This window comes from Ochotona curzoniae, unplaced genomic scaffold (assembly GCF_017591425.1).
Source record: "Ochotona curzoniae isolate NIBS_2020 unplaced genomic scaffold, NIBS_Ocur_1.0 patch54, whole genome shotgun sequence".
Classification (NCBI taxonomy): Eukaryota; Metazoa; Chordata; class Mammalia; order Lagomorpha; family Ochotonidae; genus Ochotona; species Ochotona curzoniae.
The window spans coordinates 19,423-37,156 of NW_024467033.1; the positions used below are offsets into that span (position 1 = coordinate 19,423).

The 17,734-nt window shown below is 39.1% G+C and overlaps 1 protein-coding gene across 1 annotated transcript; it reads left to right on the top strand.

Annotated features, from left to right (window-relative positions):
* Window positions 1–360: 360 nt before the first annotated feature.
* On the top strand, window positions 361–16,368 carry LOC121168089 (AP-1 complex subunit sigma-3-like; the record flags this gene model as incomplete). The annotated part of the gene is made up of 4 exons (XM_040997855.1): window positions 361–539; window positions 2,387–2,495; window positions 10,724–10,861; window positions 13,832–16,368. Coding segments are annotated over 4 exons (462 nt in total), but the record flags the coding sequence as incomplete, so codon positions are not given.
* Between the last annotated feature and the right edge of the window lie 1,366 nt (window positions 16,369–17,734).

The following is a 17,734-nucleotide window of genomic DNA, read 5'->3' on the forward strand; positions in this document are numbered from 1 at the left end:
TATTTCACCTTCCTTTCCTTTACTGTTTCTCTTTATCTCTTTATTATATTTCTATAATTAGAATATGGAATTAGGATGTTGAAATAAGTACTTCCATTATTCTTAAAAAAAAATGAATTATGAAGGAAGAATTTCATGTCTTCTCAAAAGTGGGCCACTGTTCCTTGACATATTTTTATCCCAGTAATGGGTCCTTGGGCTAAGTATCACTGGTCATTGGTTTAGTCCTCATGCTGGTAAGTATTTTCTCAACTATTTAGATTTATATCCCTTCTTAAACCCAGCCACTGGATTTCAGTATCTATGCGCAATGATCAGACTGACCAAGCTCAGGTTTTTCCTACCCTTTGTGTGTTCCAGATACATTTCATATTGCTCTTCAGTCGACAAGGGAAGCTGCGGCTGCAGAAATGGTATACCACTCTCTCCGACAAGGAACGGAAAAAGATCACCCGGGAAATTGTTCAGATCATTCTCTCCCGTGGTCACAGGACAAGCAGTTTTGTTGACTGGAAGGAGCTGAAACTTGTGTATAAAAGGTGTGAGTAGCTTTATGAGACTTGAGCTTCTCCTGGTTACATGGGTTTGTCTTAATCTTGAACATTTTAGGTTGCCGTTGCAGCCCCCTTGTTTCCCCAGTGACTGTAACAGCAGACTGATTTACCTGTGGTCTCATCATAAAATGAACATGGGGCCTCCGTTTCTTCACTAATTGAGGTTCCTTTCCAGTATGGTCTTACTATGGCAAACAGGTACAATAGAAAGTGTAAAGGTTTTAAAATTAGAAAAGGACTCCCAGTTATGGTGAGTCTGTGATGTACAACATAGTTTTTTTCCCCCTTTGCTTTATTGTAAGCACAGGATTTATCTATCACTTATTTATTTAAAGCTTTTTCACTTTTTATTATTTTGTTTATTGGAAAGGCGGATATACAGAGAGGAGAGACAGAGAGGAAGATCTTCCATCCGATGATTCACTCCCCAAATGAGCGCAATGGCCGATGCTATGCCGATCCGAAGCCAGGAGACTCTTTCAGGTCTCCCACGCGGGTGCAGGGTCCCAAAGCTTTGGGCCGTCCTCGACTGCTTTCCCGGGCCACAGGCAGGGAGCTGGAAGGGAAGTGGGGCTGCCGGGATTAGAACCGGCGCCCATATGGGATCCTGGGTGTGCAAGGCGAGGACCTTAACCACTGCGCCACTGCGCCGGGCCCATAAAGCTTTTTCATTTTTAACAGACTCAATGTAGTTCATAGAATTCTAAGAACACATTTTTTCCTCCCCACTCCTCCCTGCTAACATGGATTCTTAAACTGTTTGTTATTACTTAACAGTACTTAAACTAGGTGTCAATAGGACACATATGAACTGTGCAGGAAATACCCATGATTGTTTTAATGGCAGAAGATAATGGCAGTGAGATCTAATATTCTCAGTGTCATGGAGTGGCTGCATTTGCTAAGTAAACAAAATGTTTTCCTTTAGTTAAAAATGCTATGGGAAAATTCAGTTTAGTGTGATCCAGAAAGGAGGGGGGCTATGCGCAACAAGTCGGTCTTACAACACTTATTACTCATATCAGCAGGTGAGTAAGCTGATCACACAGTTTAAACAGTTAGTCCCCATTATTAGCAATTAGTAGGGTTGGCATTCAAACACTCTTTCCAAATTTAAGATCACGATGCTTCTTACTGCACCTACTTGCAAATGGCAAGACTATTTTAGGAAGGGATCTGAATTTTTAGATGAGGAAAGAGAACTGAGAGGTCATTTTGCTAATGCGCTCCCAAGAAATTGGGATTCAGAACACAGCCCAGTTGGCTCTGCACACAGCATCACGCTGCAGCATCCACAGGGAGGATGTGTTCTTGCAGAGTGTGTTCAATGAGAAAGACTGGACACTTAAAGTAGTAAATGGTCAAGGGTCTGGGCTGAGCTCCTTCTGCTGGGTCCAGGTGAGAGCTTGACAAGTTGAGATGGGGGACATAGACAGAATGACTGAAATAGAGTGAGCTTTGAGAGCAGTGAGGGTAGACACCTCTGGGCACTAATCAGGGGTCCGGATACTCCACAACTGGCGAATGGCAGGGTGTCTGAACAGAGACTGTGATTGCCATGGGCCAAAAGATGCTGCTCCCTGGTTGTAGCTCTTCATACTAAAGACTTATTGAGAATCTTACATCTCAATCGCAGAAATATTCATTGACCGTAATGTTTTCATAGGTTCTGTTTCGTATTTGGGGAGGGTGTTGGATATGGTGATTAATGATTTCCTTATTGGATGGATCCAGCCCTTTGGGAGAAGGGGGTGACTTGGGATATGTATTGTGCAAAATTGTCTTCTGATTGTATGATCATCATATTTTTGCTTTTATTTTTTCCTTTTAAGGTATGCTAGTTTATATTTTTGCTGTGCAGTAGAAAATCAGGACAATGAGCTCTTGACGCTAGAGGTTGTGCATCGTTATGTGGAGTTGCTCGACAAATATTTTGGAAATGTAAGTGTTCTGGTCTTTTGGAATTAGACAGTCTGCGTCTCAGCTCTTATTTCAGATCCGTCTGTCATCACATTGCTTCTATCCTTCAATTATGAAATTGAAATTGTGTCTGTACTGAGAATCACGCTATTCCACTAGGATCACGTTATGAGGCTTTCTGCCATGTCCATATATTTCAGCAAGTGGAAGACCCAACACCTTGCAAGGCAGATGTATCTTTATCTGTAGGCCATGATTAATGAGACCTGGTACTGAGCCAGCATTTCATTGTGAAGCATTTCTTGGTATTTTCCCCGCTTATTTCTCATTGTTTTTTCTTCTATCTCCTCTTCATCTTTTCTCTCTCTCTCTCTCTCTCTTTTTCTTTTTTGGATATTGGATTTTTTTTTCCACCTAAGCTATAGAGAAAAAAATGCCAAGCAAACAAAATCCTTACATCCGCTCCATACACACCGCTCTACAGTAACCATTCTGCATGAAGAGCCGCGAGTCGCACCAGTTCAGCTGCCCCATTGTGTGGAGCCCTTTTCCTCCACAGCAGGTTGCAGTGTGGCTCTCATCTGTGCAGCTCCCAGCAAGTAAGAGTCACTGTTGAATCCTTCCTATGGTCAAGACCAGGGACCCTTCTTAGGTGTCTGCTGTCTTTACATCTGCAGCCCCGGTTCCTCACTCATGGTACCACTTACTTTAAATTCGCCCTTCTTCATTTTGTCATGCCACTGATTTCTGCTGCTTCTGTCTTGTTTCTGAAGGTCCCACCTTTGGTTTCCGTTTCTCTCTCCCCTTATGTGCCCTTCTTCTTTTGCTAGTGTCCTGTGTGTCTCGTAACTCTCCCCATTGCAGGTGACTCTTTACTTGGCTGATGATGGTTTTCACTGGGCTTCTCATGGGAAAGACTGGCCTCTCCTGACGACCTGTTTTGCCCTATGGTTAGAATCTTTTTTGTTCTAGGATCCTTCAGTGCAAAAGAACAGTGTTATTTCCATCCTTCTCTACCTGTTACTAGACCCTGCTTAGCACTTTTCATTTTGGGCTAAATTTCCCTTTTTTTTTTTTTTTTTAGGATTTACCTATTTATTTTGAAAGTTAGAATCAGAATTACTGGGTCTTAAGAGCACAGACCATCCCTCCAATCTTGTTACTTTTCTTTTATTATATTCCTGACTTAGCCAGGGCTCTAGTGGGGCAGAAGAGCCTTGTGGTACGTTTGACTGGTACAAGATGTACTGAGGTATCAGATGGCCATTTTCTCAAGGTCATGACTCGAGGCTCATTGGTTTACTTACTTCCATTTGGAGCCAGTGCTTGAGCAGATTGTAGCAGATATTACAGAAAACTTTAATCTGAAGAAATGAAACATTAGATTTAGAAAATGCTTTCTATTCAGTGAATTCACTTCTATATTCCCTTGTTCACTGAAGATTCCTGTGATGTGGTTGCCAGGAAAATCTACTGCCAAAGGGTTGTCTGTGTTCTTTAATAGAATGAACAGTGACCACCATATTAGATCTTATCAGATTTGTTACAATACATTTCATAAACATGAGCAGTTGAACGTCTTCTAAAAGAACTTCCCACTTCTTTCCTTTTGTAGGTAATGTTATAGAATCAAAGTTGCTTCAGGCATTTCAGGTTGCTGATCTATATTTTATACAGAAGTAGTAAGAAATAGACTGGTTTTTGTCTTCCTCATCTGGTTTACCAAGTTTCTTAGCCTTTTGAAGAGAAATTTGTGAATGTATAGCAACATGATTTCAAACATGAAATGATTTAATTTAACGCTATTATTCAAATGCATTTGGACTTTTTGGTACTTTTAGTTAATTAATTTATTTTTAAATAAGCTTCACACTTGGCCTTTTGCAAGGGCCTGAAGGAGTTTTTCTGAATTTGGAACTCTCTCCTATCTTGCCTCCTACTCTTGGTTTCTGAACCCTGATTTGAACTGTTATGTTTTGAAGCCAACTTTAAGGATGTGAATTGTGGCTGAATTTCTGTCTCAATGTATATGAACACATTCAGCCAGGTATTTCAGAGCAAGTTGCTTCTCAAGAGAACTTGAATGACCTTCACCCATGCTCAGCCTGAGGAGAAACAGAATGAATTCTTATTTCCCTAGCATTCATTTTCCATCCTATTCTGGCACACTGTTAGAACCTCTATCATCATCATTAACTAAAATTTAATTCACTAAGAAATGCAATGAATCTTTTATTAAGCTAAGAGCAGCTAAGAGCAGTTCAAGGCTGTATACCCAGTAGCTATTCACTTCTTATTATTTAACAGAGCTCAGCAAAGCCTTCCTTCTGATTCTCACTGACATCATCTCAAGAATAATACACTTCTCTTTGGTTTTCTTTATCTCTTGTGTTGATATTAAAGATTTTTTGGAATTCTGTCATTTTTTTCTAAAGGAAGACTTTGTGCTGGGAAAATATTTGTGTTGGGAAATATTATCTTCTAAAGACAGATAAGTCAAAATCTATGACTACTGATTTATATTATTTTTTTAAGTACTTTTCAATTCCAAGGAGATTTACACGGATCAACTAGTTAATCTTTCAATCTTTAGGAAGTAACACTGACCCCAATTTATAGAGCCTAGGAAGAAATTCCTCAAAGTCTCACAGAAAATAAGGGTATGCTTAGGATTTAGAAATCTGCCTTATTTTCCTGAGACTGTACTCTGATTTTTGGGATTTATTTGTTGTGTGGATGCTGTTGTTCCAGTGAGTTGTGGAGCTTGATTTAGGGAATTTTTGTTGTTGTAAAAGGAAGAGGACCGTGAGTCCTGGCAGATGTTGGGGTCAACCTGCTCCCAACAGGCCCATGACTTGAAGCTTGCCCCCAACCTCTATTTTACGTATATTAAAAATGACACTCAGAAAAGGTCAATGGAAATATCTACTTTGCTAATCTCATGAGGCTTCTGGGAGAGCTAAAAAATAAAGTGAATATGAATTTTGTAAAAGCCAATCATTGCTGTGTAGTCGTGCATTGTGTTGTAATTATTCTTATTTTATTTGTGAATCTATGTGTGGTTTATTTTATTTTTCCTGCATGTAATGTGAAATGCGTTGCATTTCCTTTAGAACAGAATTGAGCAGGTAGGGGCAGCTGCTTCTCAGGCTCTAGCCAGAAGGATTTAGTTGGTGAAATGCCAAAAATAATCTCACGGCACTATGCATTCTGCCAGATGAGAAGACCTACAAATCAAATTGTAACAAGGCACAAGGCTAAGAAGTTTAAGATAGAGGATTTGTGTCTGCATTTATTTCAGAATCTAGATACATGAAAAAAAGAAGTAGATTAAAAACCCAGATATTTATTATTGCGGTAATGGTGAGGAATCCATAAGTATTTACAAAATGAGATGGCTTAGCCTCCTGAGCATCAAGATAATATTTTTCCTGTATTGCCTTCAGGAAGAGTCTTTGAACTATTTGAGTATTTAGACAATAGTGAAAGAAATGTGGATTTGGGTTAAGATTCCCGAGCATGTTTTCTTAATGTCAGATGGGGTTAGATTCAAAGAATAACCATAGAGTAGCACTTTAGAGTTTTACATCATTTGTGAAGATGCAATTGCTCATTTATAACAGTCTCTACCCTACTGGCAGTGCTTGTACATCTCTGAAGTTTCTAGAGACAGCAGCTGTGCATCGTGCTGTGTGTTTGTGTGTAGCTGTCTCTGTACCACCTTACCGATTCTTATCCCTTACTGGGTGTTAAGTTCCTAGCTCCATGGCTGTGGAGGACCCTGCATGCCTGGGGATGGGTTGCTGCTCTCTGAGTGGAGCAGAAGACATTCTTAGAGAACTTGTGTGTGTGTGTCAGCTTCGCTTTGCAGGATTCTGATGGCTGGTTTGTCTTAACAAGCCTCCTGTCTGTCTTGGATTCCCGGTGTGCGTCTGCCTTGACCTCTGATGTTCCAGGACTTTTGATACTCTAACTCCTGCCTTCTGCCACTTCTGAGCTCTGGTAACTGCTTATTTCTCCTAATTTCTTTAATGTGTATGAATGTCTGATTAACTGATTTCTTTTAAGTATGTAAAATCGTAAAACAGTGCATCACGCTCAGGTATCTTTCTAAACTTTTTTTTTTTAAATGGGACTGTACTATACATAATATTTTGCAACTTTTCTTCTTTATAAGTCGATCTTGAATCTCTTCCCATATCTGTCTGTATATATCTGCTTCATGTGTCTAAACTCTACACAGAATTCACATTCCTTAGTGGGAATATACAAAATCTAATTTAAACAATTCCCTTACTGGATGAACGCTGGGTTATATCCAATTGTTATAAGTGATGTCGTAACTTTAGTTGTTTATATATGTTTTTAAGTTCTAGTTCGAACACAATATGGAAATAAATTCCTCATGGACCTGTACATTCAAAATTGATAGATACTACACAATTGAACCCTCAGTAGTCTGTAAAATTTAGAACTTTTGCTAACAGTGAGTTTGAATACCTATTTGCCCAAATCATCACCAATATGATTTGCTCAAATCATCAGCAATGTTCTATATATTGGATATTAGCTCTTAATTTTCAGATGCACATCAACTTAGCTTGCATATCTGTAATTACTGGTAAGGTTGTACATTGTACAAGAGAACTACTGGACATTTCCATGTCTTGTGTTGTCTATGAATTGTTTCTTAACAGCCTTTCCTTTGTTTTGGTAATGTTTATCTCAAGGTTTTCAAGAATTCTTTTATGGATTCTATTCCCTTTCCATCTTTAAAGACTCTGCATATAAAAGAGTACAAATCGCATGGCAAGTAGGGTTAAAAGTGAGTTTATTCTGATTCAGAAAGTTTTGGAGTTCCTGTATATTTTTTCATGATGTGTACTTTTCCATAACCGAAGAACGTATTGTGCCCAGCCTAGGCTGTAATTGTCAATGTCCAGCCCAAACTGTGCTCTGCTTCACCACGTTCTTACCTTGGGGAGCTCTGTTCCATGATCTTCCAGTTTCCTGGAATGAGAAATAAATGGCACAATTCATATGCAAGTGTAATTCCTTTCCTGAAAGCTTGTTCCTATGAGTGAAACCTACTGGTTCTGGGAAGTCCTAGGTTGTTTTTGTGTCCCAGTTAATGTTTTAAAAATTAAAATCTTTTTAAATTTGAAAACTGGTCACACACATGTGTGTATGCATGCCTGTATGTACAGCCAGGTATGTATATACACATATATGTGCACACAAACCCATACATATGCGCAGATGTTTTAGGGAGAGGATTTATATGTGAGTGTATGTGTATGCTTATTGTTGATTTAATGCTGTTTTCTAGCCAATGAAAAGCTTATAACCCTTGCAGTTGAGTTACATGCTTTCTGAACTGGCTATTTATTACATTTCTGTTACATTCACTTGTTGTATGTTTCTTCATTCAATCAAACCATGTTCCTTGTGGAATCTGCAAGTTTATTGGCCTAAATCCTAAATCAGTGCAGCCATTTTAAGGATATTGGCAACTATTTTATGTAAAGTGATAGCATTCAGTAGAACTGGGGAATTACCTGGGAAGCTGTTAATGCTTAGTGTGTTCAGAAATGAGACCTGAAGCACTGAAGACAAGGCCCTACCCTGTACTCACAGTATGGGGAATGGGGCTGTGATGAGTGACCAGTAAGTGCGCATATCCTAATAGAAGATGCAAGTGCGAATCTAGTGCAAATGATAAGTCTGAATGGGGAACAGTCTGGTCAGTTGCTCTGCCCTTGACTTGAATTTGGCCTTGAAACTTAAGCATTCATTTGGCCAGTAGAAGAGGAGGAACATTCTAGGAATTTCTGGAATGTGTAAAAGGTGAAGAAGGCATGTAAGAGCACAGAAAGATCATGGCGTGTGTGGCTATAGCATGGGGTGAGCACTGACCAAGAACCAGAGAGCAGGGCCCTGATTAGTTGTGAAGATTTCTGTATTCCTTGCTAAGGAATTAAAGTTTTTCCTGAACAGGAGAGGAAGAAGGTAAGCATTTTAGCAAAGTGTACGTGGTCAACGACCTTAAGTAGACACAAACCTCAGGCCAAAGGTCATTGTCATGGCCTAAAGAGAGCTGTTGCAGGGCCTGACCAGGGACTTATAAACCAAGAAGGGGAAAAGATTAGGGATTTAGAGGAATGCATGTGTAGAATTGGTGAGACCAAGGGCGAGTAGAATGGGGTGAGGAGTGAATTGAACTTTAGAATGTACTATTGAGCAATTAGATTTTCCAGAGTTGGGCATATGATGCAGGAGTTTAAGCTTTCACTCCTTACTGGAAGGCTGGTTCAAGTCTTAACTATTCCACTTTTAATCCTGCTCACTGCTAATGTGCCTGGGAAGCAGCAGATTATGTCTGAAGTTCTTAAATTCTTGATACCCACTTGGGATAGCCACCAGAATGGAGCACCTGGCTCCTAGATTGAACCTGACCCAATCCCAGCTTTTGCAGCTATTTGGGAGAGTCATCAGAAGAATTCTCCCAACTCTTTCTGTCTTTCAATTAAGTGTGGCTTCATCTACTAAACAAAATAAGAACCAAAGGGAAAAGAATGAGCTTGTTAGGAGTTTGGGGCATGGTGACATGAGGACCCTCCCAAATGAGATGTTTAGTTAGCAAAAGAAAATACTGATTTAGTGCCCCAGAGGGTAATCAGGGCTGGACATCGAGTTTTGTTGAGCACCCTGGATTCTAGACACAGTTGTAGAAAGCCACTTGAACTATCAGGTGGACATGCGTATCACAAAGAGGAGAGCCTCTTTTGGGGGACACCAATGACTAAGGAGAAGATGAGTCACTAGAATGTAATGAGATGTTTGTTCTGCTGAGTGATGCATCATGAGCACTCTGTAAGTCACTGTGGAGCCAATGCAAGATGGTAGAGAGCTAATCGGCAAGGGAGTTACAGGAGGAACTGCCAGATGTTGGGAGGAGAACAGGTGTTACATAGCATTACTGTAGCCAGAGGATCAAGAGGAAGGTACTTTCCATAGGCCAGACACTGGTGAAGAGTTAGCAAGTGCTGCTAACAGCAAATGTGGGGCAGGATTTGGAACCTTTAGTGGGCAGCTTCTTTTGGCTGATAGGGTCTGGAAGGTTTGGTCTGCAAAGGAAAGTCAGGGAGCAGGAGTTGAGGAGTAAACAGATAGAGGAAGGATAGTGCTTGGCAACTGTCTGGAAGGGTAATGAATTACAGGCAGTGGTCCTGGTACATGCTCACTTGAGCCCCAGACTCTATCAGGGAGTGGTTCTGAATGTAACATCCCAGGTGCCTTAGTAAATCAGAAGCAGGGGCCGGGCCAGCAAGGTGTTTTATTGAGCCTCTGGGTGAGCCTGACTCATCTAGACTCTAAGGCTCAAGAACCTCTGGCCTGTGACATAATTTTGAGACTAAGCCGAGTTGAGCCAGTTTTCTCTTGAGTGATTTGCTAAGGGAGTCTTCATGGGTGGATTCAAGATTTACATCCCAGAGAGCAGAGAATCTGAGTTCCTCACTCACAGCTGAAAGCCAGCTGGCTCTCAGCTCTGTGTAGACAGAAGTAAAGGCTGAGTGGCCTTGTTCCTCCACTGAGGGCTGGGGGTCTTATTGCAATATACAACATCACTATATATTCATGCATTGTATAGAGAATTACATATATTTTAGTGTTTTAAAAACCTTATCTATTTATTTGAAAGGTGGAGTTAGAGGGAGATGACAGAGGCAGGGAGGAAGAGAAAGAGAAAGAGATATTCCAATTTTAGTATAAGTGAGCACAGAGAGAGATCTTTATGCCCCAAATGGCTAAAATGGTGAGCCACACCATGGCACTGGTCCACCAAGATTGATTTTGTTTTATTTGAAAGGTATAGTGACAGAAAGAGAGAGAGGGAGAGCGCGTTACAACGGCATCCTCTGCATCAGGCTGCAGCCAGGGATCCAGAACACCACGTAGGTCTTCCACTTGCATGACAAGGGTCCAGCGTTTGGGCTGTCTTTTTGTTTTCTCCCAAGACATTTTTAAAGAACATGGAGAAGCTGGAACAAGAACTTGTAGTCTGGTGGCTGGTATGGGATGCCTGCCTACATTACAAGCCAGTGTAACCTGGTATGTCATAATGCTGGCCCCCATCAGATATTTTGGTCTTTTATGTGGCGTATGGATGTAAACCTGTGAAACTTGAAATCCTGCAAAATGTTTCTTCAGATGTAAGTTTCTCAAAATGTTTATTTTTGTCCTACCAGGTCTGTGAGCTGGATATCATCTTTAATTTTGAGAAGGCGTATTTCATCCTTGATGAGTTTATCATAGGTGGAGAAGTGCAGGAGACATCCAAGAAAGTTGTTGTCAAAGCCATTGAAGACTCTGACATGTTACAGGAGGTTAGTACAGTTTCCACACATGTCAAGGGGGAATGTGCTCATGCTGGTATAACTACCCCATTTTACAGATAAGTCAACTAGACTTTGAGAGGTTAAATGACGTGTTATTCAATGGCACACAACTAGCAAGTGTGGAATGGGGACTGGGACAGAGGAAGCTGGCTTCTAGAGTCTGAATGTTTGGGTGAGACTTTTACCGTGAGGATATGTCCCTGTCAAGAAGGGATCAACTGCCAGCGCTATTGTTTTTAAGAATAACTTGATGAGATATATAAACAGACTTTCATTAAAATGTCTGTGTTCTGCTAGGAAAGGAGATGAGCAGTACACAGTGACTTTATTTGCCAGCAATATTAGAGCTTTATTATTGAAGATGGCATTTATCATTTTAATGAAAATTTGTTGTGCCCCTGGGTAAGGTTGTATGCATGTTCCTGTTTGTATAAATAAAGTGGCTTGCTTGCAGAGGTTTTAAAAAAAAAAAAAAAAAGAACGAGTCCCGAACCATCTGTTTTGTACAGCTCCTGACTCTCTGTGGTACTTATTTAAAAACAAAACAAAACAAACAAAACCACAAGACTTTGAGAAAGCAGCCCAGGTTTGCACCACGCCTGATCAGGGCTTAGCTACGTTTTCTCCTCTGTCTACCCACAGACACTGTGAAAGAGCATGAGTGCTAACCCCTGACCTTTACCATTCCAAATAAAAGTGATCCATCCAGCTCCAGTGCGCGCTCTCTCTCTCTCTGTCTTGGGTTTGGCTTGTTCTATCACTTCTTGTTACTTCTTTCCATCCCCTAACTGAGCCTTTCCACCCTCCTATCTTGGAGCATCAGTTCAGAAGAATCCAGACCGTGATAAAGTCCTATTCTGAAGTTACAGTCACTCTGCATGCTCTTTGAAAACAAGAGGCCAAGTTCGGGCAAGTTCGAGGTCTGATTCCTCAGTAACTGCTTTGGCACATCTTGGAGCTGCTGACTTGCTCTCACCCATCAAGAGGAGTGGTCCTCACGTGGCTGGTCCTGGAGACTCTGTGGGAGCAGGAGTGATAGACAGTAGCTCCTTGTGCCCACTAGGAGGCCAGTGCATTTAATCATTCATTCCCTGAGATGTTCTCACTTCAACAAACGCATTTAAACTTTCTCTGAGTTACTTGGCTCTCTCCAAATGCCACCGGAAGGGGATTTTACAAGGTACTCGAGAAAACAGTGGTTTGGAAATTCCACAGAACAGCATTTCTTAAAATATACCAGGATGGAGAGGTAGGCAGTAGAGGATGGAGATTATAATTTGATCCTCAGGATCCTTAATGTGGAAACTCCGTGGAGGAGAAGCAGACTTTTAACAGTCTGTGACACCTTAATAATTAAAGCTCCCTGAATCGGGGCAAACACACACGTAAGTCTGCTGCTTTTAGTTGTGTTTAAATCCAGGAAGCAGGTGATTCAAGAGTGAACTCCTTCATACTTCACACCAGTTGGTAGTTTATTTCACTGGTGACTGAAGGGAAGGTCTCAAGGGGCCCAACATTTAGCCTTTTGTTCCTGGTAGAGAGCAGGCAATGTCAGGGTTGCCCTCCCCTGTTGAATTAACATTTGCCAGTTAGAGAATAAACATTTTCTATCAGGATATTTTGAGCCGTAGAACTCTCATTGGAAAAGTCAATGAACATTTGGGGAAATGTATTTAAAAAAAAACTGACCTTGTGTATCTTGTCTGCTTCAGATTAGTCGGAGTGGACAGGTGAAAATAATGTAACTGCACAAAACAAAAGAATTACTGCCCTTTCCTTCCTGTATGTGGATCTAAATGCTGTCGTGACTCATTTTGACATTTTTTAACTTTTAGAACAATTGTAAACTTTAAAGTAGCCTTTGGGGCTTTCTCCAACCCCTAACTAAATAAAATTTCTTAGAATATTAAGAAATATGGGGACCAACATTGTGGTACAGTGAGCTAATCCATCACCTGCGAGGCTATCAATCCATTTGGCGAGTCAGTTTGAGTTCTAGCTGCTGTACTTCTGATCCAGTTCCCTGTTGGTATATATGGGGAAGCAGTGGCTGATGGCCCAAGTTGTGGGGCCTACCACCCTGGTAGGAGATCAGGGTGCAGTCCCTGGCTCCTGGCTTTAGTCTAGTCCACCTCTGCTATTGGAGCCACTTAGGAAGTGAGCCAGCAGATGGAAGATCTCTTTCTCTGTCTGTTCCCCATGACCCCCACCATCACTCTGCCTTTCAAGTTAATACAAATAAATATTAAATTTAAAAAATATTAAAACAATTTTTAAAGCTATCCTCACTAATTTAGTATGATGACACATACTGTCACATCTCCAGATAATCAAAGCGTATTCTAGAGCTAGCTTTTGAACATAGGAAAATGAAAGCATGGTTTGGTTGGTTGAGGGTGACCTGTTTGGTGTTTTTGTAGAGAGAATATAGGAAGTCCATCCATCTTGTGTGCTACTCAAGTTTAATTCTGCTGACATTTATGAGGCCGTTCAAGTATGTTTTAACAAGTGCTGGAAAAAAAAAATCTGGCTTTGGAGTATGTTAACAAACTTGGTAATTAATGAAGAGGCTGAGGAAATGTAATTGTAAATTGAACCCTTCTTGGGACAAGAGCCTTTTCAAAAATCATGGAAGGGGATTTCAACATTACGGTGTGTATCTTTTAATCTACCTGAGAGCTGTTGGTTGGAGCTTTCTCTTCCTAGACATATGTTTTGTGATCAAGTCCAGCTTTTCCTTAATAGATAGTTCTGTAGTTCCAGCTGTATGGTTGAGTATACAAATTATGTTAAGCTTTGAACCCTCGTTCCCAATGAACATGTAAGAGTTGATGTCCATTTATACATTTGAAAGTTTCTTATAAAGTGTTAAAAGTTAAAAGACTGAACAAAATATTGCAGTTTGCTAAAGGATGTGGTTTAAAAAGAAGACTGTTCTAATTTGCTGTTCTCTTTCAGACCATGGAAGAATACATGAACAAGCCAACATTTTAACTGCATGGTTACTGGAAGGTTTGGAGTGCTACATCTTGTGAACTTCCTGAAGAAACACCTTTTATCCAGTCTTTTCACAGAGCCCATGGCAGCATGCCAAATGCATAACTTGAAGGGATTCTTATTAACCAGCAAAATCTTGAAGTTGTCATTCATAATATACTTACAATACTGTAAGTCTGTATTATATTATATGTGAGTACTTTGGTTCTGGATGTTTAACTGTCATGTAACCTAATGGACTGCACCATTTTAACTCCATGTGCTGTTTGTCAGATAATTTTGGGAAATGATTGCAATCTGTTCTGGTGCCTCTCATCCTCATCTGACAGGTTGCAAAGCATGTGGTTATAATCCATGACTTTGAATGTGAAATTCATCTTATATCACTAATGTTTCCAAATGTTTAGTTTTTAAAATTGTATACTCATTCAAATCTATGTTAATAGGTTGGAGCTCACACATAATGTTAGAGAATTTTATAACTGTTAATGATACTCTGATTCCAGTCCAGATACAATGTATCTGTGTATAATATCCTGGAATTCACTTTTTTTTTTTTTTTTTTTACAATTGAAACTAAGGAAAAAACCAAAATAGTATAGAACTTAATGTTTCTGAGCAGTTAGGGGCTACAATCTAGCAGAGATTTTATTTTAGCTTTTTACTGAATATTAAGGATATTTTAATATGGTTACATTTTCTACAAGCTATATATTTATTAAGGCTTTAAGACATACAGTGTCTATGACATCCCTTATTATATAAAATAGTATGATAAGGATGAATGACATAACAATAATTATTATTGCTACCACTATTTTTAAAGATCCCCAGGCAATTTTAGTTGCTTGAGGGATTTTATTGCAAATATGTTGTCATATATGTTCAATGTATCTGAAGATGATTTTTTTAAAGCATTGACTATTCCTGCAATTGTGTGGTTGCTGCCTTGCCCTTTTGATAACTGCCTTCCTGCTCCCTGTCTTAAAGAAAATATTTGCTGCTGACCATTACTGCTGTGAATATGTCACATTTGTGCTTCCCGGAATGACAATTCTGTGTAAGTGGATACTGAATGTGATCAGACATATCATGGAGAAATTGCTTGTGCTGCTCCATGTGCCTCTTTTCAATGTAAATGTTAAGGTCAAGTATCATTTATCTTGGAGTGGGAAGGGACCCTCTGACATCCTCTGGCACTTTATAAAAAGGAGAGTGTGCTAGCTCTTGAATACTGTAGCAGATCCCATGTGTATACCTATGAAAAAGTGATGGTAAAAGGTTCATTTCAGCAGACATAGGTGGGGGAAAATGACCGAACGACAACAGAGCAGAGGAGAAGATCAGCCAATTTCTCAAAGTTATCATTTTTCAAAGAAAGTAATTCTAATCAGTAGATGGAGTAACCAGTGGATTTTTGACATGTATATTTTCCAGAAATTAATGATATAATTTACAATCATGGAAGAAGGCTGAAGTTTAATTTTGATTGACTTGGTTTTGTGATTACCTTTTTTGTATTTAAAAAAGTTTTTTTTTTTTTTTTAAGATGATAGAACTTTTCAAGACAGCTTGTAAAGGTTACTTCATGTAAATCCACTGCAAGTTTTCTGTTTCTTTCACGTTTTCTGCCATTTTGAATAAAAGTATATATTGAGCCTCATTCAAACGTACTGTGCGTATGGTGGATGATTTCATATTGGACCCTACTAACTACGCACAGGGATTCTCCAAATTCTTCATGTCAGTGTCTTATATAGGAGAGCATTGCGCCTGTGTGGAATACTGGGGTAAAGTCAGGGGACTTGGGGACATGTTACATAGGCCTTGATGAAAATAATCATTTTCATATTATGTAATTATAAAAAAGTACCACATAAAAAGAAAATAAATGAAAATTTGTGTAAATTTCCACATGCTTTAAGCGAGGCACTTGAGTGTGTTTTCATGAGCATAGTTTTTTTTGAATCAGACTTTATGCTTAAAGTTGATGCCCGTAATTCCCGTGAAGTCCCTTTGATGTAAGCTCTTCCCTGTCTTGACACTTACCAAGGAAAATCTTCAGACACAGGTGAAAAGGAATCCAAGATGATCTGTTTGTGATCTCACCATTTTCCAGACTGAAACTATTTCCATGTCTTTAAATGTCATGTATTAACCTATTCACGATATTATTCAAAGGTGGCATTCCTTCTCTCCTCCGGAAAATAGTGAGTTTCTAGTCAGACAGTTGAGTGGTCCTGCAGTTGTGCGGGCTTCTGCTGCTGTTGCTGTGATTTCATCACCAGCTTTAAGAGGACATTCTTATTATATAATTGCAAATGTCAAAAATCTTAGCTGCAGAATCGGTGTTTAATGGAAATATGCTGATGTGAGTTATTCAACTATTGTCATACTTGGTAACATGTAGCGATAGATAGGCATTTTTGGCTGATAGCTTACTTCCAAATATTTTGCTGGAAGGATCTGTTGAATTTGCAGAGTTCATTATTAATATTTTCCAGTCTTTTAATATTTTCCAGGCATTTTTACTCAGAAATTAATTTAAACATAATTTGAGGTGTATTTGCATTGTTTAGAATGTTATAATTAAATTGAAAACGTAAAGTGCAATAAAATATAATTTTGAAGATAAATACAATTAAAATTTGAAGCATTGAAATATTAATATGAATTAGGCAAAATGAACCCTTGAAAAGTCTTAAAATATAAATACTAATTTTACTTATGTAAGATTAAATAGATTTTCTAGGACACTGTCTCTTGTAATGAATTAATTTAATCAAATTATGGTTTTTCTGTTCTTTTATCGAACATCTTCTTTTTTGTGAAAACAGTTTTGATGAAATTTTATCCAAAATTTGACTAAGTGTGATATTAAAATCTGAAGCTGAAATGATGACTAAAAGAATGAATCAGGAAAATGAATAAAATCAATTACAAGCTCTATTTAGTGCATCTAGTTTCGCCAATACTAATAATCAAGAAATTAAAACATAAGTGCACAGATTAAACTGAATTCAATTGAAATCTAAATCTTTTACATACTTAGAGCTCCAGGAACAGTAAATTATAAGGTAAAAATTGGACTGGCTGATCATTTTAGAGTTTCATGGGAAGACACTTTTATTATTCTACCTGTTTCTGGCATTGCAGTCCATATTCAAAATCCTTTGAGCCAAAGTACGTAGTTACTGAACTTAGGAATTTCTCGGAGACAGCCATTTAAATACTTTGCAAATATAATTTCACTTTTGTGAACTTTTTGAATCAGTGGGAAATGATTCAAATGGCTTAATTTTAACAACTTGCGTGTTTGATGTTTAGTCATCGATCTCAAAGCATACAAAAGAACCACAGTGTACTGGTTGAGATGTTTTGAGCTACAAGCCCAAGGATCTTTTTTGTGTTCAGTAAACGTGTCAAAATGGACTGGGAGTTGCGGCCTTCAAGCTGGCCCCAGCTGCCACAGACAAGGCTACGGACTTTCTCTCCTGGGAATGAAAGGAACGTCTGAGTCAGATGGGCCCGGGGAGACGAGCACTCATTATACAGAAGAGGGAAGAAATCGGTACATTTATGCTTTGATCAGGTCCCTGTGCTAATCATTTGCTTAATTAAACCTTATTTTGATCAAAGCTGTTACCTATAAAAGTACTTGATGAATGTGTTTTCCTGGTATGTAATACCAGCTGATGACATTCAAGCATGGTTTTCAGCCTTTTAAATGATAGCAGTTAAGCATATTGAGTGCACTTTATATGAAAGGTGCCGTTATAGAAACAGATGAAGAGCCACTCCTGGAATACAGATGAAAGGTGAATAACAACAGTATGTTACTGAGGGTTGAAGGTGAGATTTCTT